Genomic DNA, 17713 nt, shown 5'->3' on the forward strand with positions numbered 1-17713 from the left:
CAAACGAATTGGCATCACTACTACACTATGAACACTGTACGAACTGCGGAGCAGAGATGAGAATTCACCTGCGTCTATTGACTCTTGGCTAGCCTTGCCTTTGTCTGAGTCCAAGCGGTGGGTTTGTCTATGTTTGTTGGCACCCGGCGTCCGAGTATTCCAAAGCTGGTGGTTGCCTCATATTTTCCGGTGCTTGGCCTTCACGTTTCTCTTCCGTTTTGTGTCAAATTTGCAGCTCTGAGTAAGCGCTATCGCTTTGATAGCTCATACAGACGAATTAGCGAATCAGTGACGCAGATGTGTAAGGCCTCTGAATAGCAAGCGTTCATGGGCAAGCGCTCCCTGGCATTGCAAAGCGTACATTTGCTTGGCATTTATTGACAGGAAAGGAAGACTGCATTTGATGAAGTGGCACCATCTCTAGGCGTATGTTGAAAGTGACGTGTCGTGTACATATAGTGCCTCTTTTTGACCTATTTTGGAGTTGACTAGACCTGCAGAGATCTCTATTGGCCAGTGTTGGTACTTTAAGCATGACGAAGGGCAATGAAATGAGACGACAGCCAGTGCTATTAAAGTGATCCACACTCTCAACGTAGAAAGTGGGATGGTACTACACAAACAACGGCTCGAGTGCTGATCTGCAACTGGCACAAAGCTCACGTAAACAATTTTTTTACGTACGTGCTATATGTACAATCATTCTGACACTTGCATAAGGCTCCTCATGTAGCTGGCCTCATTAGGACCATCCTCATTGTCACAAGAGACATGAAACTTTATTAGTGCATGCAACCGGACATTGCAATCGACATTGAATTTCCAGGTAATTTGAGCTAATGCATGCTTTTCACATAGTGCTTATCGATGTCTTGCGAGAAGCCCGGCTCCTGAATTTGCATATCATTATGCAGTACCTATTGCGTAGAGCATTTTTGCCGTTAAGTGTTGGGGACTTCATAACATCAATCACATTTTTGCAGCACAATTATCACTGTTAATTTCAAGGATAAGCAATGTGTACGTATGTTTGCGTAGTGAATTCACTAATTACTGATGGCCGTACACGAAAACATATTACTTTCGTAATAGACATTAAGATGATAAGTGGAGCTACCAACTAACAGTTTAGTGCAGCTTTCTCGAAGAGAACACAAGACGGAATAAACAACGTTGTACTTGTTTCTTCACGTACGTCCTACTCGTTTGAGGTGCACTACATTTCATCATGAATCATAACGGAAACATTCAGTGGGATTCCCATACCCACTGAAGGTAATAAAGGTACGAGCATTGTACGCGAAATTCACACAAATTAATAAATACAGGGAGTAATCCTGTTCCAAATAAAGCAAGACACTTTTGAATAACATGACTGGTGAGTTGTATTAATTTTTAAAACTGCGGCTGGAGGTATACTGGTAATAAGAATATTGACATTCATATTGATGTGTGTTTCAAGGATGCCGTTTATGTGACGCAGCCTCAATTTTATGGTACACCATACGCCTTCAGCGAGCAATTATACACTAAAAACCTGTTAACAAATGTACAGGAAAATACCACCCAGACCGACGGCACCTGGCCGCTGTTGACATGCACCGCAAGTATGGTCCGGTGGTAGCCGAGCGCCTCCCGGGTCGATACTCACTGGTGCATCTCTTCAGCGCCGATGACTTCCGGACGTTGTACCAGGAAGAAGGCAAGATGCCTTTTCGTATGGGAGCCACGGCATTCAAGAAGTACCGAGAGAGCCGACCTCAGTACTACGCAAACATCGGCATCCTAAACTTGTAAGTATAGCTCTTTAAATCTTTTCTTACCTTCACGACAAATCTGTATTTTACACCTTTTCTTTCTTTCAAAGCGTATTGTTTCAGTTGGCTCATTGAGCCTTTTTCTGGTGTATAGCTCTATTTACACTGCCGTTACGAAGGTTGATCTCTATGATCCAGCCTCTGCATCTGTCCTGCAGTATAGTTATTGTACATGTGTGTTCTTGAGAAATATTTCAATTTCATATTAATAAAACGTTCGAAATGACATTCAGTTGTAGATCTAACATGAGAAAAATACATAAATAGAGGAAAGAACACGTTTCTTGAATTTCCACGATGCTTTGTGATAGCGTCCCCTATATACTCGTCTCCGTGGATCATTTGTGAATGGCGGCAGAGCTGATTTTTGTTTTTCTATGTCTTTGCCGAGCATGTTTTTCCCGGGCTTGCATGTTCGAAAAGTAAATGAGAGAGAGAGATAAATTTATTAAAAGGCTGCGGCGTTGGTCTGAACACTTGGGCTCGCAGTTATAATAAATTACATAAAATTTATCGACGGACGCTCGAGCTTCGGCTTAACAGCATATACCAAACGCCTAATTAGGTCTCTTGCTCATCGTCCTCTGAAAACGCCACTTACGTTATGCTGCACGTTGTAATAAATTATGACCCCCACTTGGTGTCACTGGATGGGTTAAACCCCCTAATCATTTCAACTGGTCTAAATGGGATCCCGTAAACATCCATGGCTGAAAATTACTGATATAGGAGAAAGCAGAGCTGCTCCAAAACACGGTCGAGCAAACAATATATGAGAACTGGCAATACAGCATATGTTCTTAGGTGCATTTGGCTAATCCAGGTAATTAACCAGGGTTGTTTGACTTCAGCATATATTTTGTAGGAACCAGCTTGCTTTCTAACTTTTTTGTTTCATATCGGATGGGAGCTCAACGTTCACGTATGTACTTTTTTACGGGAAGAAGGATTTACACCTTACTGGGCTGCTGCACGACAGTACAAAAGCCGACGTCGCCGCCCCGCAGTGCATTTTTGGGGGGGTCACACGTGCTACGAACAGCCCAGAGAGGACTATGGCGGCGCCCTCTGTTTATGTGTCGCTGTCAATTGAAGTGCATTCTATGACATTTGTCAAGGCGACCCGCATTAAGCTTCGGTACTGCTGTTTCTTGTACGAAAGTGTGTACCAAAGTTCATCATTAAGCTTGATTCACTACGGGAGATTGACGATGCCTCCAAACCACTATATGATTATGAGAGACGCCGTAGGGAGAGAGATCTGAAAATTTTAACCACGTGAGGTTCATAACCATGCGCCCAAATGTGAGCACACGGGCCTACAGCATTTTCGCCTCCATCAAAAAAGCAGCCGGCTCAGCCGGGATTCGATCCCGCTCAAGCTGGTCAGCAACCGAGTGTCTTAGCCACTAGACCACCGAGGAGTGGTGTTCACCATTAAGTTCAAAGAACTCAGCTTTTAAAAGTGGTAGTCACACTTGTACAGCAGAAGCTGTATATGGCTTGGAGAAACAAAAATCCCTTCGGCAGCGCTGTCGCGAGTGGTCTCCATTGGCTGTGTTATCAGTCACGTCGTTCGCAGCGTCGTACCCAGCACGGGCACCATTGTTTGCGTTGTGGGTGACGTCGTCCATCCAGTCGCAGCCGCTGCGCCGACCGCGCGCAATTCAGTTTCTCTAAAACCTTCCACATGGGTAAGCCACGGGCAGCGCTAGAAGAAAGAGCACCGGAAGGAGAAACGTGAAAGAGATCGCTATCGCGGGGCCAATGGTGCAGTCCGGGCACCAATTGATTGATATGTGGGGTTTAACGTCCCAAAAACACTATATTATTATGAGAGACGCTGTAGTGGAGGGCAGCGGAAATTTCAACCACCTGCATGGGGTTCTTCAACGTGCACCCATATCTCAGCACACAGGCCTACAACATTCCCGCCTCCATCAGAAATGCAGCCGCCGCAGCCAGGATTTGATCCCGCGACCTGCGGGTCAGCAGCCGAGTACCTTAGCCACTAGACCACTGCGGCGGGGCAATCCGTCCGGGCACCAAAAAAGGCTCAGGAGTCTCAGTGCGGGAAGCAACTGCATACCGATGATCCGGCAGCCTTCCAAGTCGCCCTAATCACGAGCGGGAATGCAAGCACTGATGGTGGGTGGATCCTGCGAACCCGGCGCTGAATTAGCTCGCGATGTCAGACATTTGCGAAGTCTTTGCGGCGTCAATGTGATGATTACGGGAGCGTGTTCGCTGAGGCGAACACCCGCTAGTCAGCGGATGCTTCTCCAAAGTCACATCGGCTTCGACTGCGACGTCTATGACCACGCGTGGTTCGAGAACAACCACTGTGATTAACGCACTGTGCAACGCATCTAACCGCTCATCACACTCCTCCATGAGCATGATCGTGCGATGCGCAATGTGTGTCATTTGAAATAAACACTGCAATAAAGTCAAGCCACACATGTGTATAGCCTCATTAAGAAGCACAAATATGTTACCAAAACTTGTGAAAGGCTTAAGTGTCATGCCAGGTTGAAGGCACTGCTTAACACCAGGGTCGCTTTTTTCAGCTTTCGCTGGTTAATCATTTGTACGGAGTACTTGAGTGGTGTTTTATTACATAGATTTGCTTTATGATATCAATACATATTAGATAAAATTGGGTAGCTGTGCTTCCTCTATAAGGTCCTGGAGGGACCTATAGTTCGGACCGTATATCCATCGGTGCAAGTCAGGTGGCCTGATGTGCTAAAGTCTCGCACACCCTATCTGGCGTCGACGAGCCGTTTGTGGCCCAGGGCATGTCCATAGAAGGTGGTTCAGGTCTGCTTCCCGTAACGTTAGGCACCATGGAAACACAGGTTATAATTTTTTTAAATAAATAGCAGCAACATTGCCTTCAAAGGCACACTTACTCCTGGATTTTCAGCTTGAAATTTCAATCAGATTTACGTATCACTATGTGATATTGTGCGTGGCAATGTTAGGTCATCGTTGTGGCCGAGGACAAAACACGCACCTGTTACAAGCTTTGCATCGCCCCGCCGCGGTGGTCTAGTGGCTAAGGCACTCGGCTGCTGACCCGCAGGGCGCGGGTTCGAATCCCGGCTGCGGCGGCTGCATTTCCGATGGAGGCGGAAATGTTGTAGGCCCGTGTTCTCAGATTTGGGTGCACGTTAAAGAACCCCAGGTGGTCTAAATTTCCGGAGCCCTCCACTACGGCGTCTCTCATAATCATATAGTGGTTTTGGGACGTTAAACCCCACATATCAGTCAAGCTTTGCATCGGGCAGCCAAGTGAGGCTACAACACTTTGTGCAATCACGCGACTTAGTGGTCTTTCTTATCGCGTGGAAACAGTATATAGTTAAGCAAATTTTGTTGATTTTGATTCTGTTTTGAAAGTAAAAGAGCAAAAAAAAAAGGCTAGGCATGGTACTTGGACACTGATAAAAGCTATATGTACAGATATCTTAATAAAAACCTGTTTTTTATTCGAATATTGGTTCGATACGTGAGGGCATTTGAGACAAGAATATCCTTGAATGCTAGCTTATACCATGGATCATAGGCCCGTGTGCTCATATTTGGGTGCACGTTAAAAAACCCCAGGTGGTCGAAATTTCCGGAGCCCTCCACTACGGCGTCTCTCATAATCATATGGTGGTTTTGGGACGTTAAACTCCACATATCAATCATTATACCACGAATCACGCCCCAACTGCAACGTTGAAATAACAGCAACTTTTGGACTGTCCGATTTTACGCGAAAAAACATTCCGTCCAATGCTCGCTAAACCAGTTAAATCTGCACTGGTCTTGAACGATCGCAGGCAGGGCCAGGAATGGTACAATGTGCGTTCGAAGACGCAGCCATACACCCTACGGCCGCGCACGATCATGTCCTACGTGCCGGGCATGGATCTGATTGCTGAGGACGCCCTGCAGCTCATCCACAAAACGCGAGACGACAAGAAAGAAGTGGACGACTGCTACACGATATTGTACCGCTGGGCTCTCGAAAGTGAGTAGGTGTCAAATATACTGAAAGCGTGTGGGGCTCGATTGCTTTTGTTGTTTCATAGGCTTGCAAACTGCAAACGCGGTGACATTCTCACATGATGCAGCAAGTACTGATGGGATGGGCTTGCCATAATATCTGTGCAAGCTGATATCTATGCGTTCGTACATTAGTCATAATGAAGGAGGGAGAAGTTTACACTAGATGTGTAAAGCTTAAGAAGTAGTAAAATCGTTTGATCTTAGGGGCTTAGCATGGCTCCCTTGGCTGAAGCGGGAGAGACATGATAACATATGGTAGCGCAGACAAAGGACACGGATAGAGAAGGTACATTCAAGACAACTTTCAGACAAGTTTATAACACGCAGATACCCCTATGCCAAGGAAGGCATAGAGGAAGTTATTAGGCCAATTGTAATGTAAATGAAAAGAAGGAAAAGTGGGTGAAAAGATAACTTGCCGTGGACAGGATCCGAACCTGCGACCTTCGAATAACGCGTTCGATGCTCTACCACTGAGCTACCACGACAGCCATCCTCCCAGCCACTTTATTGGGTATCTATGTCAATTTAAACGTGGGAGTGTCAGTCAGCGCCACTAGTAGCCATGGCGGCGAGTGTGGTACACTCTTTATGAGCCTGTTTGGCGTCACGTAGCACGTGAACTTATTACTAACTGGCAGCTGCCTAATAGTCCACCGTATACAACCTAGAGGCACCAAGTCTGCCAGTACGAGACCATCATTAAGGAATAAGGGAAACAAGTGTATACCTAAGAGCTCGTTTTTCGTGTTTTACACAATATTAATAAGATATAACAGACGATAATGCCAAGGAATGTATAGGGGAAGTTATTAGGCCAATTGTAATGTAAATGAGAATATATATATATATATATATATATATATATATATATATATATATATATATATAGAGGATATGGCACAACGGGAGCGTTGTCAAGAAGGATAAATATATTTATTTCCCAACAGTTTCGGGAGGGGTCCTCCCTTCATCAGGGGATAACTCATCGCCTGATGAAGGGAGGACCCCTCCCGAAACTGTTGGGAAATAAATATATTTATCCTTGTTGACAACGCTCCCGTTGTGCCATATCCCATACCTTCACGAAGACTAACTGGCCCATTAAATTAATACTCCCACTATATATATATATATATAGTGGGAGTATTAATTTATATATATATATATATATCCCACTATATATATATATATATATATATATATATATATATATATATATATATATATATATATATATATATATATATATATATATGTACAGAAGAATAACTTGGGTTACCACAAGGTTGTAAGTATAAAAGTAGATGCGTTTTCACATAACTTGTTTATTAAGCCGACGTTTTGACGGGAGCCCCGTCTTTTTCAAGGTATAATACTATTTACAAATTTTCGCGTGTTCTTATAGCTTCTCGAGACAGAAGGGAAGAGGATAAAAGAAAATATTAGCATTAAAAAAAAAGAAGAAAAAAAGGACGAAGAAACGTCTGAAAGAAGCAAGAGGGACATGGCGGGATTACGAAGGAACAGGAACTCAACAAAGCAAGGCGAACGTAAACGAGCTATGCTATCTTTGACAAAGATGGCATAGCTCGTTTATGTTCCAGCCCGAAAAGGCGTTGGTTGAGGTTTCGAGCATCCCGTATCAGGACGAATTTTGCGGCAACTAAAATACGCTTTTCTTTCTGAGAAATCCGTAAGCATTTACTTGTGGCTCCTTGCCACAAATGGGCGGTTGTCTTTTTTTGGAATGGGCTTTGTGTTCAGGTCCACATTACCGACAATGTATAATCTCATAAAAACAAAAGCCTCCAAAATTACAAATAACAATAGTGTTAGTCGTGAAACCAGTTTCTTTTCATTGTCCACAGTCCCATTTTTTACAATCTACTTGGGGGGTCATATAAGTAGCGTGAATATAATATACAACATTTAGTAACTGTTCGTGGCATTCGTGTATCTATGCGATTAAAAGAAATTAAAAAATAAATGTTCGAGGTCAAGAGTCTCAGTTTTTCGCGCTGTTTATCGCGAACGTTCAATCATTACCAGCTTGCCCAGTTTTAAATACTTCCGAAAAAAGTTTTGCTTCGCCTGCGTAAGACGTCGAATTACCAAGCGAAAGCAGGGAAAACACAAGTTTTTGCACAATATGCCAGTGCCATACTAGAATGCTTCAGTGTGAAAGGGTAGACGTTTCAAATATCTTTTTTTTAAAACATTCGCGGCCACGGTTGTCATATTCGTGGCAACATTTGACCATTACCATGTAGAAATTGTTCTTAGTTGTGTCATTATTTCGAAGCAAAGAAGCAGGTGGCGTGTAAGGTAATTCTTTGAAATAATGCTGGTTCACGCATGAAAGTATAGTTCCTTTGGTCAACGTGTGTCATGACGGGTCTTCTCGTCTCACTCCTTGATTATGTGCCGGAGCAGAGGGTGTAGAGAAAGCTGTCCTAGCATATTTTGCGCTTTTACGCGAGGCTGGCTTAATTTGATCCTTTCTGTGGCTCAGGCAGAAAGGAAATGCTGGGGCCAATTGAATCATTGAGGTCTTCACTGGTAAAACCTCAATACCAGGAACACAGAGTTTGTAAGAGTGTAATCACACAAAAACGAATAGGATTGAATAAAAAGCTTCGAATTAAACGCAGTTGAGGAAAGCACATGTCTTACAGATTTTTTTTTACTTGCGAGGTAATTGTGAGATATATCATGTTGGAGGTTAAAAAATGCAAGCAAAGTAGAAAATCTTATTTCCCCATAACAGTTGTCTATTCTCAAAGTTCTATTTAGATTTTCGTCATTATGCTTGTGTAAATTGCAGAGACAGGTATAGAAATACACACAACTGGAGTCACAGGACCACACATTCCTTACAAAAACCCTTGAAAGCCCTGGGTGTAAGCTGAAAAGCATTTCGCTTAAATGAAGCATTCATGCCAGCGAAGCCGCAACACTAAGTGACTGTTAAATAATGTGGTGCTCTTTCGCGGCCGCCACCTAAATCACCAAACACAGGTGCATAATTGGAATAACACATTTTAGACCTTTACTTTTACTGTAAATGACACAATCATTTTCATTCTAGAGCTATTACAGAAGCATTCTTGAGTGCGCGTTTAAAAATATTTTAATACACGCCTTCTCAACAAAGCCGCCAAGTCTGAGATTTTAATGACAACTCTATTCGGGCTCCGTAAAAATATTACGGATACCATTCTCAAGCAGCGGAATTTGAAGACGATGCAGCGCATCCAGAAGGAGGAAACGTGCCTTGGGGCCAACAACCACGGCATCTCGCGGCGAGACTTCAACTTTCTCGGTATTTGATCCCCCAGTTTCACCGCTAGATGACGCTAAGAATATAAAGAACACGAGAGCGCGTATCAATTTTTTATTATATCATATTGTGGCGTTTCATTCGCTAGCCGTATCGAAATAGCAACATTTTTTTATCCCCATATTTACAAAAACCTACGTGAAATTATAACTTTAATTTTGTTTATGAAAAACCGAGTCATTTTTATGTTTCGTGGTTGCTAACAATAAACGGCATTTTCATGAATTGTTGAAATGTGGTTGGTCCTGGCAAGAGTTGCAGTTATGTCCATTAGGAGCCCTCTTTAAAAATGCGAAGATAGCTGCTCTTCTTTCAAGTGCCGACGCATGGTAGCAGTTCTGATACCTACAGCGATACCTAAGTGCAATAACATGCTACTGACTGCAAGTATTCCACTTCTTCAATGAGACACATAGTACGCAGGCGTTTATATGTATGGACATATATATGAAAGAAGAGAACAACCTCCTTTGATAGATGAGTTTACATCTGCTTGAAAAGGTTCAGTGATGTAAAATTACAAGCGCTCACCTGTTAGGTGCGTTAAATAAATGACTACTACTAATTATGCCGAAGAAATGAAAGAACAAAAAAAAAACACGAGCGCCACAAGCGAAATACCTAGCGTTCTACAACCTTCAATGCGACATTGAAAAATAAGAAAGTGAGAATGACCACAGTTATCATAATGAGAATTAACTCACACTGAAAGCAAGAGAAGTACAGGACACCAAATTCATAGCAATTGTGGTATAATTGTGGAAATGTTTGCCGGTCAGATGCCAGCTCGTAAGAAGATCACTAGCAACGTGATGCCAGCAGGGCAAGAAGGGTGTTGTACATTCCCTGTTATGGTTAAGGGCTTCCATTTACAGGATTAAATGCTAACATATATATGAATTAGTGGACGCGAAGAAGATCGCCGCCGTATAACTTAAGTGTACAGCGCCATACTCGTCATTCGAAGGTCGCACATTTGGCCCCTCTCGGCGGCAAGCTGTCTTCACGTTCATATGCTAATCGATTCACAAAACATTCCTTACAATTCTCTTGCCTCGATTGTCCGTTCTCATAACGGTCGGGTTTAAAAAGGAAAAAAAAAGACAGCGCTCCTAGTTCCATTCTTTTAGGTGACATTGTTATCAGCTCACGAAGACATATAGTAGCTGACTTCACCATATTCTTTTTTGCTGAGGAATGTGACAGTGCGTAAAATTCCTTGGGCTTTTTTTTTTCAAAAACGCAACAGGCGTGATGCTGGCTTCTGCCGACACCCGAATAGGCTGCCTGGCGGATCCACTTCTCCCAGCATCGGATGGCGCAGCTTTCTTGCAGGACATGAACGACGTGTTCGGCTGCCTGCAGATCTTTGGCTACCGATTCCCGTATTTCCGCTACTTCCATACACCTACCTGGCGCAAATTTGAGAAGTCCATGGATGCGTTCACCCTGTAAGTGAGAGCTAGGGCCCAGAGGTGACATAGAACACGTGGAGCCATACAAGTCAACAAGGCTTCCTTAACGTAAATAGACTGACATTCAGGCGCTAAAAAGATTTCTGGAGTAAGAAGCGGATGATACAAGGGCCTTGCAACACTCTTTAAGCGTGGTGAGAATAGGTCGCCCATTGATAGTGAAAGCTCCCGAGAACACTCGTGGCAAATATTGTAGCGCAGCACGTGGTCTGGAATTTACAATAAATTCTCAAGGTCAGTTTAATATCACTGTATTTTCTCCTAACCGGTGACGCTACAGTATCAAATATCCCACGTTCCGGGCCCAGTATAAACTATTGGCTGATTCGAGCATGGCGCACTAGGTCGTTACTGGGGCCGCCACGGGAGGCCGTCACTTGTCCACGCGTGCGCGCACGAGCACACCGGAAAGTAACAAATTGGCCGATAAAAAAAAAAGCGCTGAAGGTCACAAGATTCACGTGACGTATATTATTTTGCCACGCGATTCCCTATGTCATTCTTTCCAGTGCTTTTGTCTTGCCGAGAGAAGAGATAATGAAACTGCAGAGTGTGACAAACTCAAGTTATAATTCGAAGTCAATTTTTATTTGCAGGACAAAACGGGAAGGTCTACAAGGCTAAAAGCCGTGAGAAAGGCTTCACAAAGGCCCTAGTTCCCTGTACATACGCATGGCAGTAGTGCGGAAATAATGACAAGTACATAATGCGGAAGTACAATATAAAAACAGGACCAATACATACTAAAAGGAAAATTATTTTTGAATCGGTTATTTTGCAACACCCATTGTAAATATATAAAGAAAAGGGTTTCCAAAAATCAATAAACACCGTGCATAGAGCATCGAATACATTGACATTTATAAATTTAAAAGGCACACTAATACATATTTACGTGAACACACATACATTCATATCGGTAGTACAATGCAAGATGACAAGATGAAACGCAATACAATTGATGTAGACTAGAGTAAATCATAAAAAGAAATGTTTCTAACTGCGATCGTGCTGGACGGGTTTTTAAAATTTTTATGGCAGTGAAATTGTGAGGCAGTACGCTCATTTAAGGAGTGCCTTTCCTGGGTACATAGAAAAGTGTTGCAGGTCAACTTTAGAGGGACACCAAAGAAAAAAGACAGTTCTCCTCACATCAGTAAATACCATTTCATGATTCCGAAATCACTATTTTTGCCAAGAGAAGACGCTCGATCAGCAAGGAAACAAGCGAAACAAAATTCATTTGCCAGCGCCGGCTTGAATGTCTTACATCCAAAGTCATTACGTACAGATTTGTATGATTCGTACTAGCTCCTACATTGTTTTTAATCGAACAAAGTGATGTACATTGTCAACTGAGCATGCCGTATACTTAACAGACCCAGTCTCAGGCAACTTCGATGAAGGATACACTTTGGCGCGAAGTGCTCAAACGTCAGCGCGAAATGTGAAAAGGAAACTCAGACCTTCATCTCATTTTCCGCGAGCAAACGTATGGTGGTGAAATAACGACATTAGAGTTCTCAGAGCAAAATTTATTAGTCTAAAACACTTTCGTGCCCCTTGAAATTGTAACCACAACCGACACATACTATGGCTTCCATTTTCCTAGAAACCTTTTCAAATTCAATTCTATAGATGGCATTGTAAAATGAACCATTCCATAAAAATGCGTGTTCGAAGCAGATACATTTTCAATGATGAATTAGAAAAATATCTGACTTTTCCTGTCGCAATTGTAATGCCCTACAAATGGTTCACGTTCACCTATACTTTTGTGTGTGAACTGACGGAATGGTAATATCCACTAGCTGGCTGTGAAGAAGGCTGAGTTTATCCCAACATATATAAATTCTTCTAAAAACAAGTTAGGAATAGGGACGGCTTACTTTTCTCCCATAGTTGAGTACCAAGAACTGAAAATCGTTAAACAATTTTTCTGAACACACAATCATCAGCACTTTCTATAGGAGGAACACAAATAACGTTCCTGCATCAAGGTATCTACAATTCTATTCTAAAACAGCAAATTTAAGCAAGGATGTCTTGAACTGTCACAAATGGACTAAAACTGAAAGAAGAATGCTGTGATGATCATACAATCATGCCAAAACTTTTTTTTTGTAGAACGACTACATTGGGTCAATTTCCTAAAATAATACTGACGCAAAACGACCAAGTGTAGATTCACTCAACAAGTGCCGTTCGCAGTATGATACACGATAGTGTACATTAAGAAATGAAGCTTAAAGCTCGGCGTGATGCCAAATACATGTTGCTTACGAGGGATACAAAAAGGAAACGCTCAAACGGAACAAGGAAATTTTATAGAAATGAACCACACTCACTCTTCTTTCGTAGCAATGCTGTTTTTGTTTGTTGCAACATGGTTGCTCACCCAACTAGCTCTACGTGAAACGTTGCCAGGAACCCTTACGAAGCATGTGTGCAGCATACATATATACTTTACAGTATAAGTTAGTGGGGTGTGGTATTCAAGAAAAAAGGTGCATTTCAGCTCTGACAACTGATGTCTTTTGATTCGATGAATAACTTTGTAGCTTGCAAGAAACATTAAAATACAAAGCTGTTAATTGAAGGCTGCTTCCGGGGTAAACAGGTTTTCTGGTTTCTATCCCACCTCGTGTATTTAAAATTTTCTAGTTTGTTGTACATTCTCACGTCGGCGTATAAGCAGCATTTCATTCCATCCGCATTTCAGGCGACTTTTCAAGCACATCCAAGAGGCTGCAAACCGACTTCAGACGAGACACAGCGACGAAGAATACACCATCTTGGAGCATCTCCTGGTGGAGAAGAAACTTGGATTCGGCGAAATACTCTCCTTCATGAGTGACTTTATAATGGGTGGCGCTGACACGGTAACCAAAATACATAATTTTCTTGTAACCACGAGTGGGCCAATCCTGTTGTCCACCTCGATAGCACCCTTAGTCACACTAAAGTGTGTCGGCATAGCAGAGTGTTATGATTGTGACTCTTATAATGAAGCGATTTCTTTCAAACTTCATGGTCGATGCGAGGGCAATACGGGGTCTGGGCGGGTACCTGTGCGCATGAATCATGTGCGCAAGGCTGAACGAAGCCGCTGTGAGCAAGGGAGTTCATACGTTTTGGTAATCTGATTTGAAGCCTTGAAATAACATGTGCTAGAAAGTTCTGCAAAAAAAATTATGGTTTAACTTTAAAGATCATCTTGTAAGGAGAAGTTGAAACAATCTTATTATTTTAAGTGCAGTCATAAGCATATTGAACATACTCCTTTTCTATGCAAATGCTGCGCTATACTAGAACGAGCATTGAGGTAGTTTTCAACCAAACATCCGATCACAAAACAAGTCTGTACGGTCGTGTACTGTAGCGATCCGGCTATGCCTTGACCCAGCGGGTCATTTGCCACGCCGGATTAGTGCCAAAAGGACAGTCTCGCCACGGCTGGACGGAGGAAGCAACAGAGGCCGGCCCCACGAGACGGCGCCTACTGATTGACAGCGGCGCCAACGGGGTGGAATGTCGCCAAAGAGGGTTTCGGAGCTGCCGCTCTATCTCCCACCTGGGTCAGCCACGCATCGTTAGCGCGTTAACCGGCAGACGACGACGGCGCTGGTCAAAGGGCTCTCCCCAGAGAATTCCACGAACGATGGCACCTCTCAAAAGGCCGCGCTAAGATCTCCTCGTGGGAACGCAGCCCGAGGCTGACACCAAAGGAGTCGAGCCACCCGTGCGTCTTCCGCTTTCCCCCTCCCTGTTCTACGGCAGCGCTGCGACTAGTGGCAAGAGTGTGTGTGTATGTGCCAGCCTGTGTTGTGCCTCTATGAACAGACATGATGGGCGGTACTTCATTGAGAGGAACTGCCACATCACTATTGGTCCGCATTGTTTTATATAGTGATCCCCAACCTAGGGAACGGGGGTCAACAAAAAGGGCGTGGAGTGCCTCGCCCAACGTCCTTCTCTTCTCTTCTGTCATCTCGACAACTCACTGTAAAGATGTAAATAAATCCGTTAAGTTTGCTCAAAGCTATCCCCTAGTCCTTGGCTCGACGGAGCGACGGCGATCGGCCCCGCTACCCGAGACGGCGGTCGCCACGACGCGCAACAGTACCTATAAGTCGTTTGGAGAAGAACAACGGGATGGCTTTACGCTCTCCCATAGTAAGAGTACCTCGTACTCTAAATCGTTACCCCCATTTTTCTAAACAGATGAACTCCCGCTTCCATTGATTCAATTCTAGTGATTATTTGAGCTTTCAAGGACGGCTTTGTGCTCGCCCATAGTGCAGTACCTATAGTACGCTAAATCGTTAACCACTTCTTTTAAACACACGAACTGCCTCCCGCTCCTGTGCCCACAATTTTGTCTCAACGGAGTAATATTTGTCAACCGGGCCTCATCAAATGTCAGGCCCACGGGACGGCTTCAAGCTCTCCCATAGTAGAGTACCAAGTACTCTAATCGTTAACCACAGTTAAAATCTTGCTACCTATGCTGGGTGGTTATCTCTCATCGTTGCGCCGGTGTGTTCGCTAGTGCTCCTTGCTCCCGCCAGAGGCGCAGCCGGGCTCTTCGTTTGAAGAGCGCTCACAAAATGGCGCTCCACCGCTCTGGAGCAATCAAGTGCGTGCTCATGAAGGCTCCCAGTCGTGGTAAGAAATGCCGAGACTGTCGAGAATTCGGCGACCTGCTTTCGTATTGCTCAAGCACACGTACTGTGAAGTCTGTTGCGCTTCAATTATTTTTTTCAAGCGTTTTATCAAGGCCTAATTCAAGAAGGAGTTCCATGCTGGTACTCTGCCGAAGCCCTAGCGCCTGTTTAAAAACTCTTCTGATGAGCTTGTTGAGTTTCTTTTTTCCTGCCGCGAACCATCGGTGGTAGGCAGCGACATAAGTAATGTGGCTGAGAATGGAGGAGTGAATAAGCCAGAGAACACACATTCCTTCATGCCCTGATGTTTATTACTCATTTTACTGAGTCGCAACGTTTGCGCAAATTTAGCTTCTAATTTGCGGTTGTGTCACCATTTGTGCCTTTGCTTTCAACCAGAAGTCCGAAAACCCGTATTTTATCGACTGTCGGTATGACACGTCCATCGGCTGTCTTCAGGGTAATGTCCGCGTTTGAGCTTGTTGAGCTATACTGTTTGGGTTGTTTGCCTGTGAGTGTGGGGTGGTATAAGAGGCATTCGGACTTCTCTATACCGAATAAGAGAGCCCTGTTCCGCGTAGGTATTGTTCCACTACGTTTACCGCTTCTTGAAGCCGTTCTTTATAGAGACGTCGATGCCATCTTATTACCAGAGGGTAATATCGCTCGCATAGATGCTGGTATGAAGCCTTGGAATGAAGAACAATTTTGAGGGCAAACTGAGGAGAGCTAAGTTGAAAAACATATATAGAAGATATCACTGAGTGCTATGAAGTTACTGCGCTTCCTATGGGTATCTGAGATGATATGAGTGCGCCTACTTTGACTACAGCTTGTCGGTTGTTGAGGAAGTTGCGAATATAGTTATATGTTCGAGTTGCGAGATGTAAGGAGTTAACCTGCCAGAGTTTTGCACTGTGTGTAACTTTATCAAATGCTTTCTTCAGACCTAAACTTAGTATAGCTTTGATTGTGTGGTTCGTAATGTATCGGATTTGGTGCTTCAGTTGAAGCATAGTGTCATGCCATGAAATGTGCCTTGAACGAGAGAACGTCATTGTCTTCAAGGTAATCTGTTAGCCGATGCTAAGAAGGCGTGCTCCTTGAGTTTGTCTATGCAGGAAGTTCGAGAGATAGGTCTCAAGTTCTCAATGTTCAGCGGATTCCCCTGGTTGGGGATGCGGGAATTTTTTTCTAAACACATGATTATCTGAAAACTCCGACTTTCGAACGCGTCAGCGTTAACAGCTCGTTTCGCCGAAATTTCGGTGTCGGCGTCGTTATATATATATATATATATATATATATATATATATATATATATATATATATATATATATATATATATATATATATATATATATATATATATATTGGACACATGACATGTACCGAAATATCATTCGTTGACTGATTCTACAATAAATGGGACGTTTTATTCTCTACAATAGAAAGATTAAGTATACAAACTGCCACTCCTTTCCTCAAGAAAATGCCACTTGGGATATGAAAGGAGCTGGCTACAACCATGGACCCAGTTCTATACTGTTATTGGTCCAATTACTCTTATATGTACTTGCGTTGCACTCGACAGCATAACATGGGGGGGGGGGGGGCAAATGAAGCCCGCTAGACAGTTCCGTAAAAGGTACGCTTACAACAGAAGTGCTTTGTGCATTCAAAACATGCTTGAACCCAATAGAAAACTTAGTACACCTTAACGGTTTGAGTCTTTGCCACGTGTGGGATTGTCTACATTTACCGAGATATTGAAAACACTCGAAATAAGTGAGGAACGAGGGGACCCAGACCAATGTGTGCTCGGTGTCCTCTTGCTAGCCATTGCAAATTTGTTTATCGTGTTGTCAATATTTTTTGCATTATACAACCAACCAGCACAAACAATGGTGTTAATAATTGATTCCCATACTTTCTATTACCAGACCTCGAGCTCTGCCACATTTTGCGTCTACAACTTAGCAAGAAATCCTGAAGCACAAGAAAGGGCGCGCCAGGAGGTGCTGTCCGTTGTGGGAGAAAACTGTCGGGCCGTGGAACCTCAGCATCTCAACAACTTGCCATATGTGAAGGCTTGCCTCAAGGAATCGCTAAGGTAGGAAAGAAGTTAATGCAGTCTCTTCCGCAGGGGTCTCCATACTCCTCCTGGTAGATACCTGTAGTCGCGAAATATGGGCACTCAAGGAGTTGGAGCGGGAGGAATTAAGGTGTCATCCAACGTTGCGTTTGAAATCAGGCCCTTAGGTGGGTGATTTTTTGAAGAGAGCTTAGACATAGGTGTGAAAAAACATATGCAGATTGACGGCCAGTATTTCTGAAATCCGGATGCCA

General features: G+C 43.5%; 1 protein-coding gene across 1 annotated transcript in view; it reads left to right on the forward strand.

Annotated features, from left to right (window-relative positions):
* Window positions 1-17713, forward strand: part of LOC119172390 (putative cytochrome P450 49a1) — a 38197-nt gene that overhangs the window by 13969 nt on the left and 6515 nt on the right. The window contains exons 2-6 of the mRNA XM_037423461.2: window positions 1556-1793; window positions 5651-5841; window positions 10472-10673; window positions 13420-13579; window positions 17308-17477. Of these exons, the coding sequence (XP_037279358.2) occupies window positions 1556-1793; window positions 5651-5841; window positions 10472-10673; window positions 13420-13579; window positions 17308-17477 (961 nt within the window). The remainder of the gene's footprint in view (window positions 1-1555; window positions 1794-5650; window positions 5842-10471; window positions 10674-13419; window positions 13580-17307; window positions 17478-17713) is intronic.

Source organism: Rhipicephalus microplus, chromosome 4 (assembly GCF_043290135.1).
Source record: "Rhipicephalus microplus isolate Deutch F79 chromosome 4, USDA_Rmic, whole genome shotgun sequence".
NCBI lineage: Eukaryota > Metazoa > Arthropoda > Arachnida > Ixodida > Ixodidae > Rhipicephalus > Rhipicephalus microplus.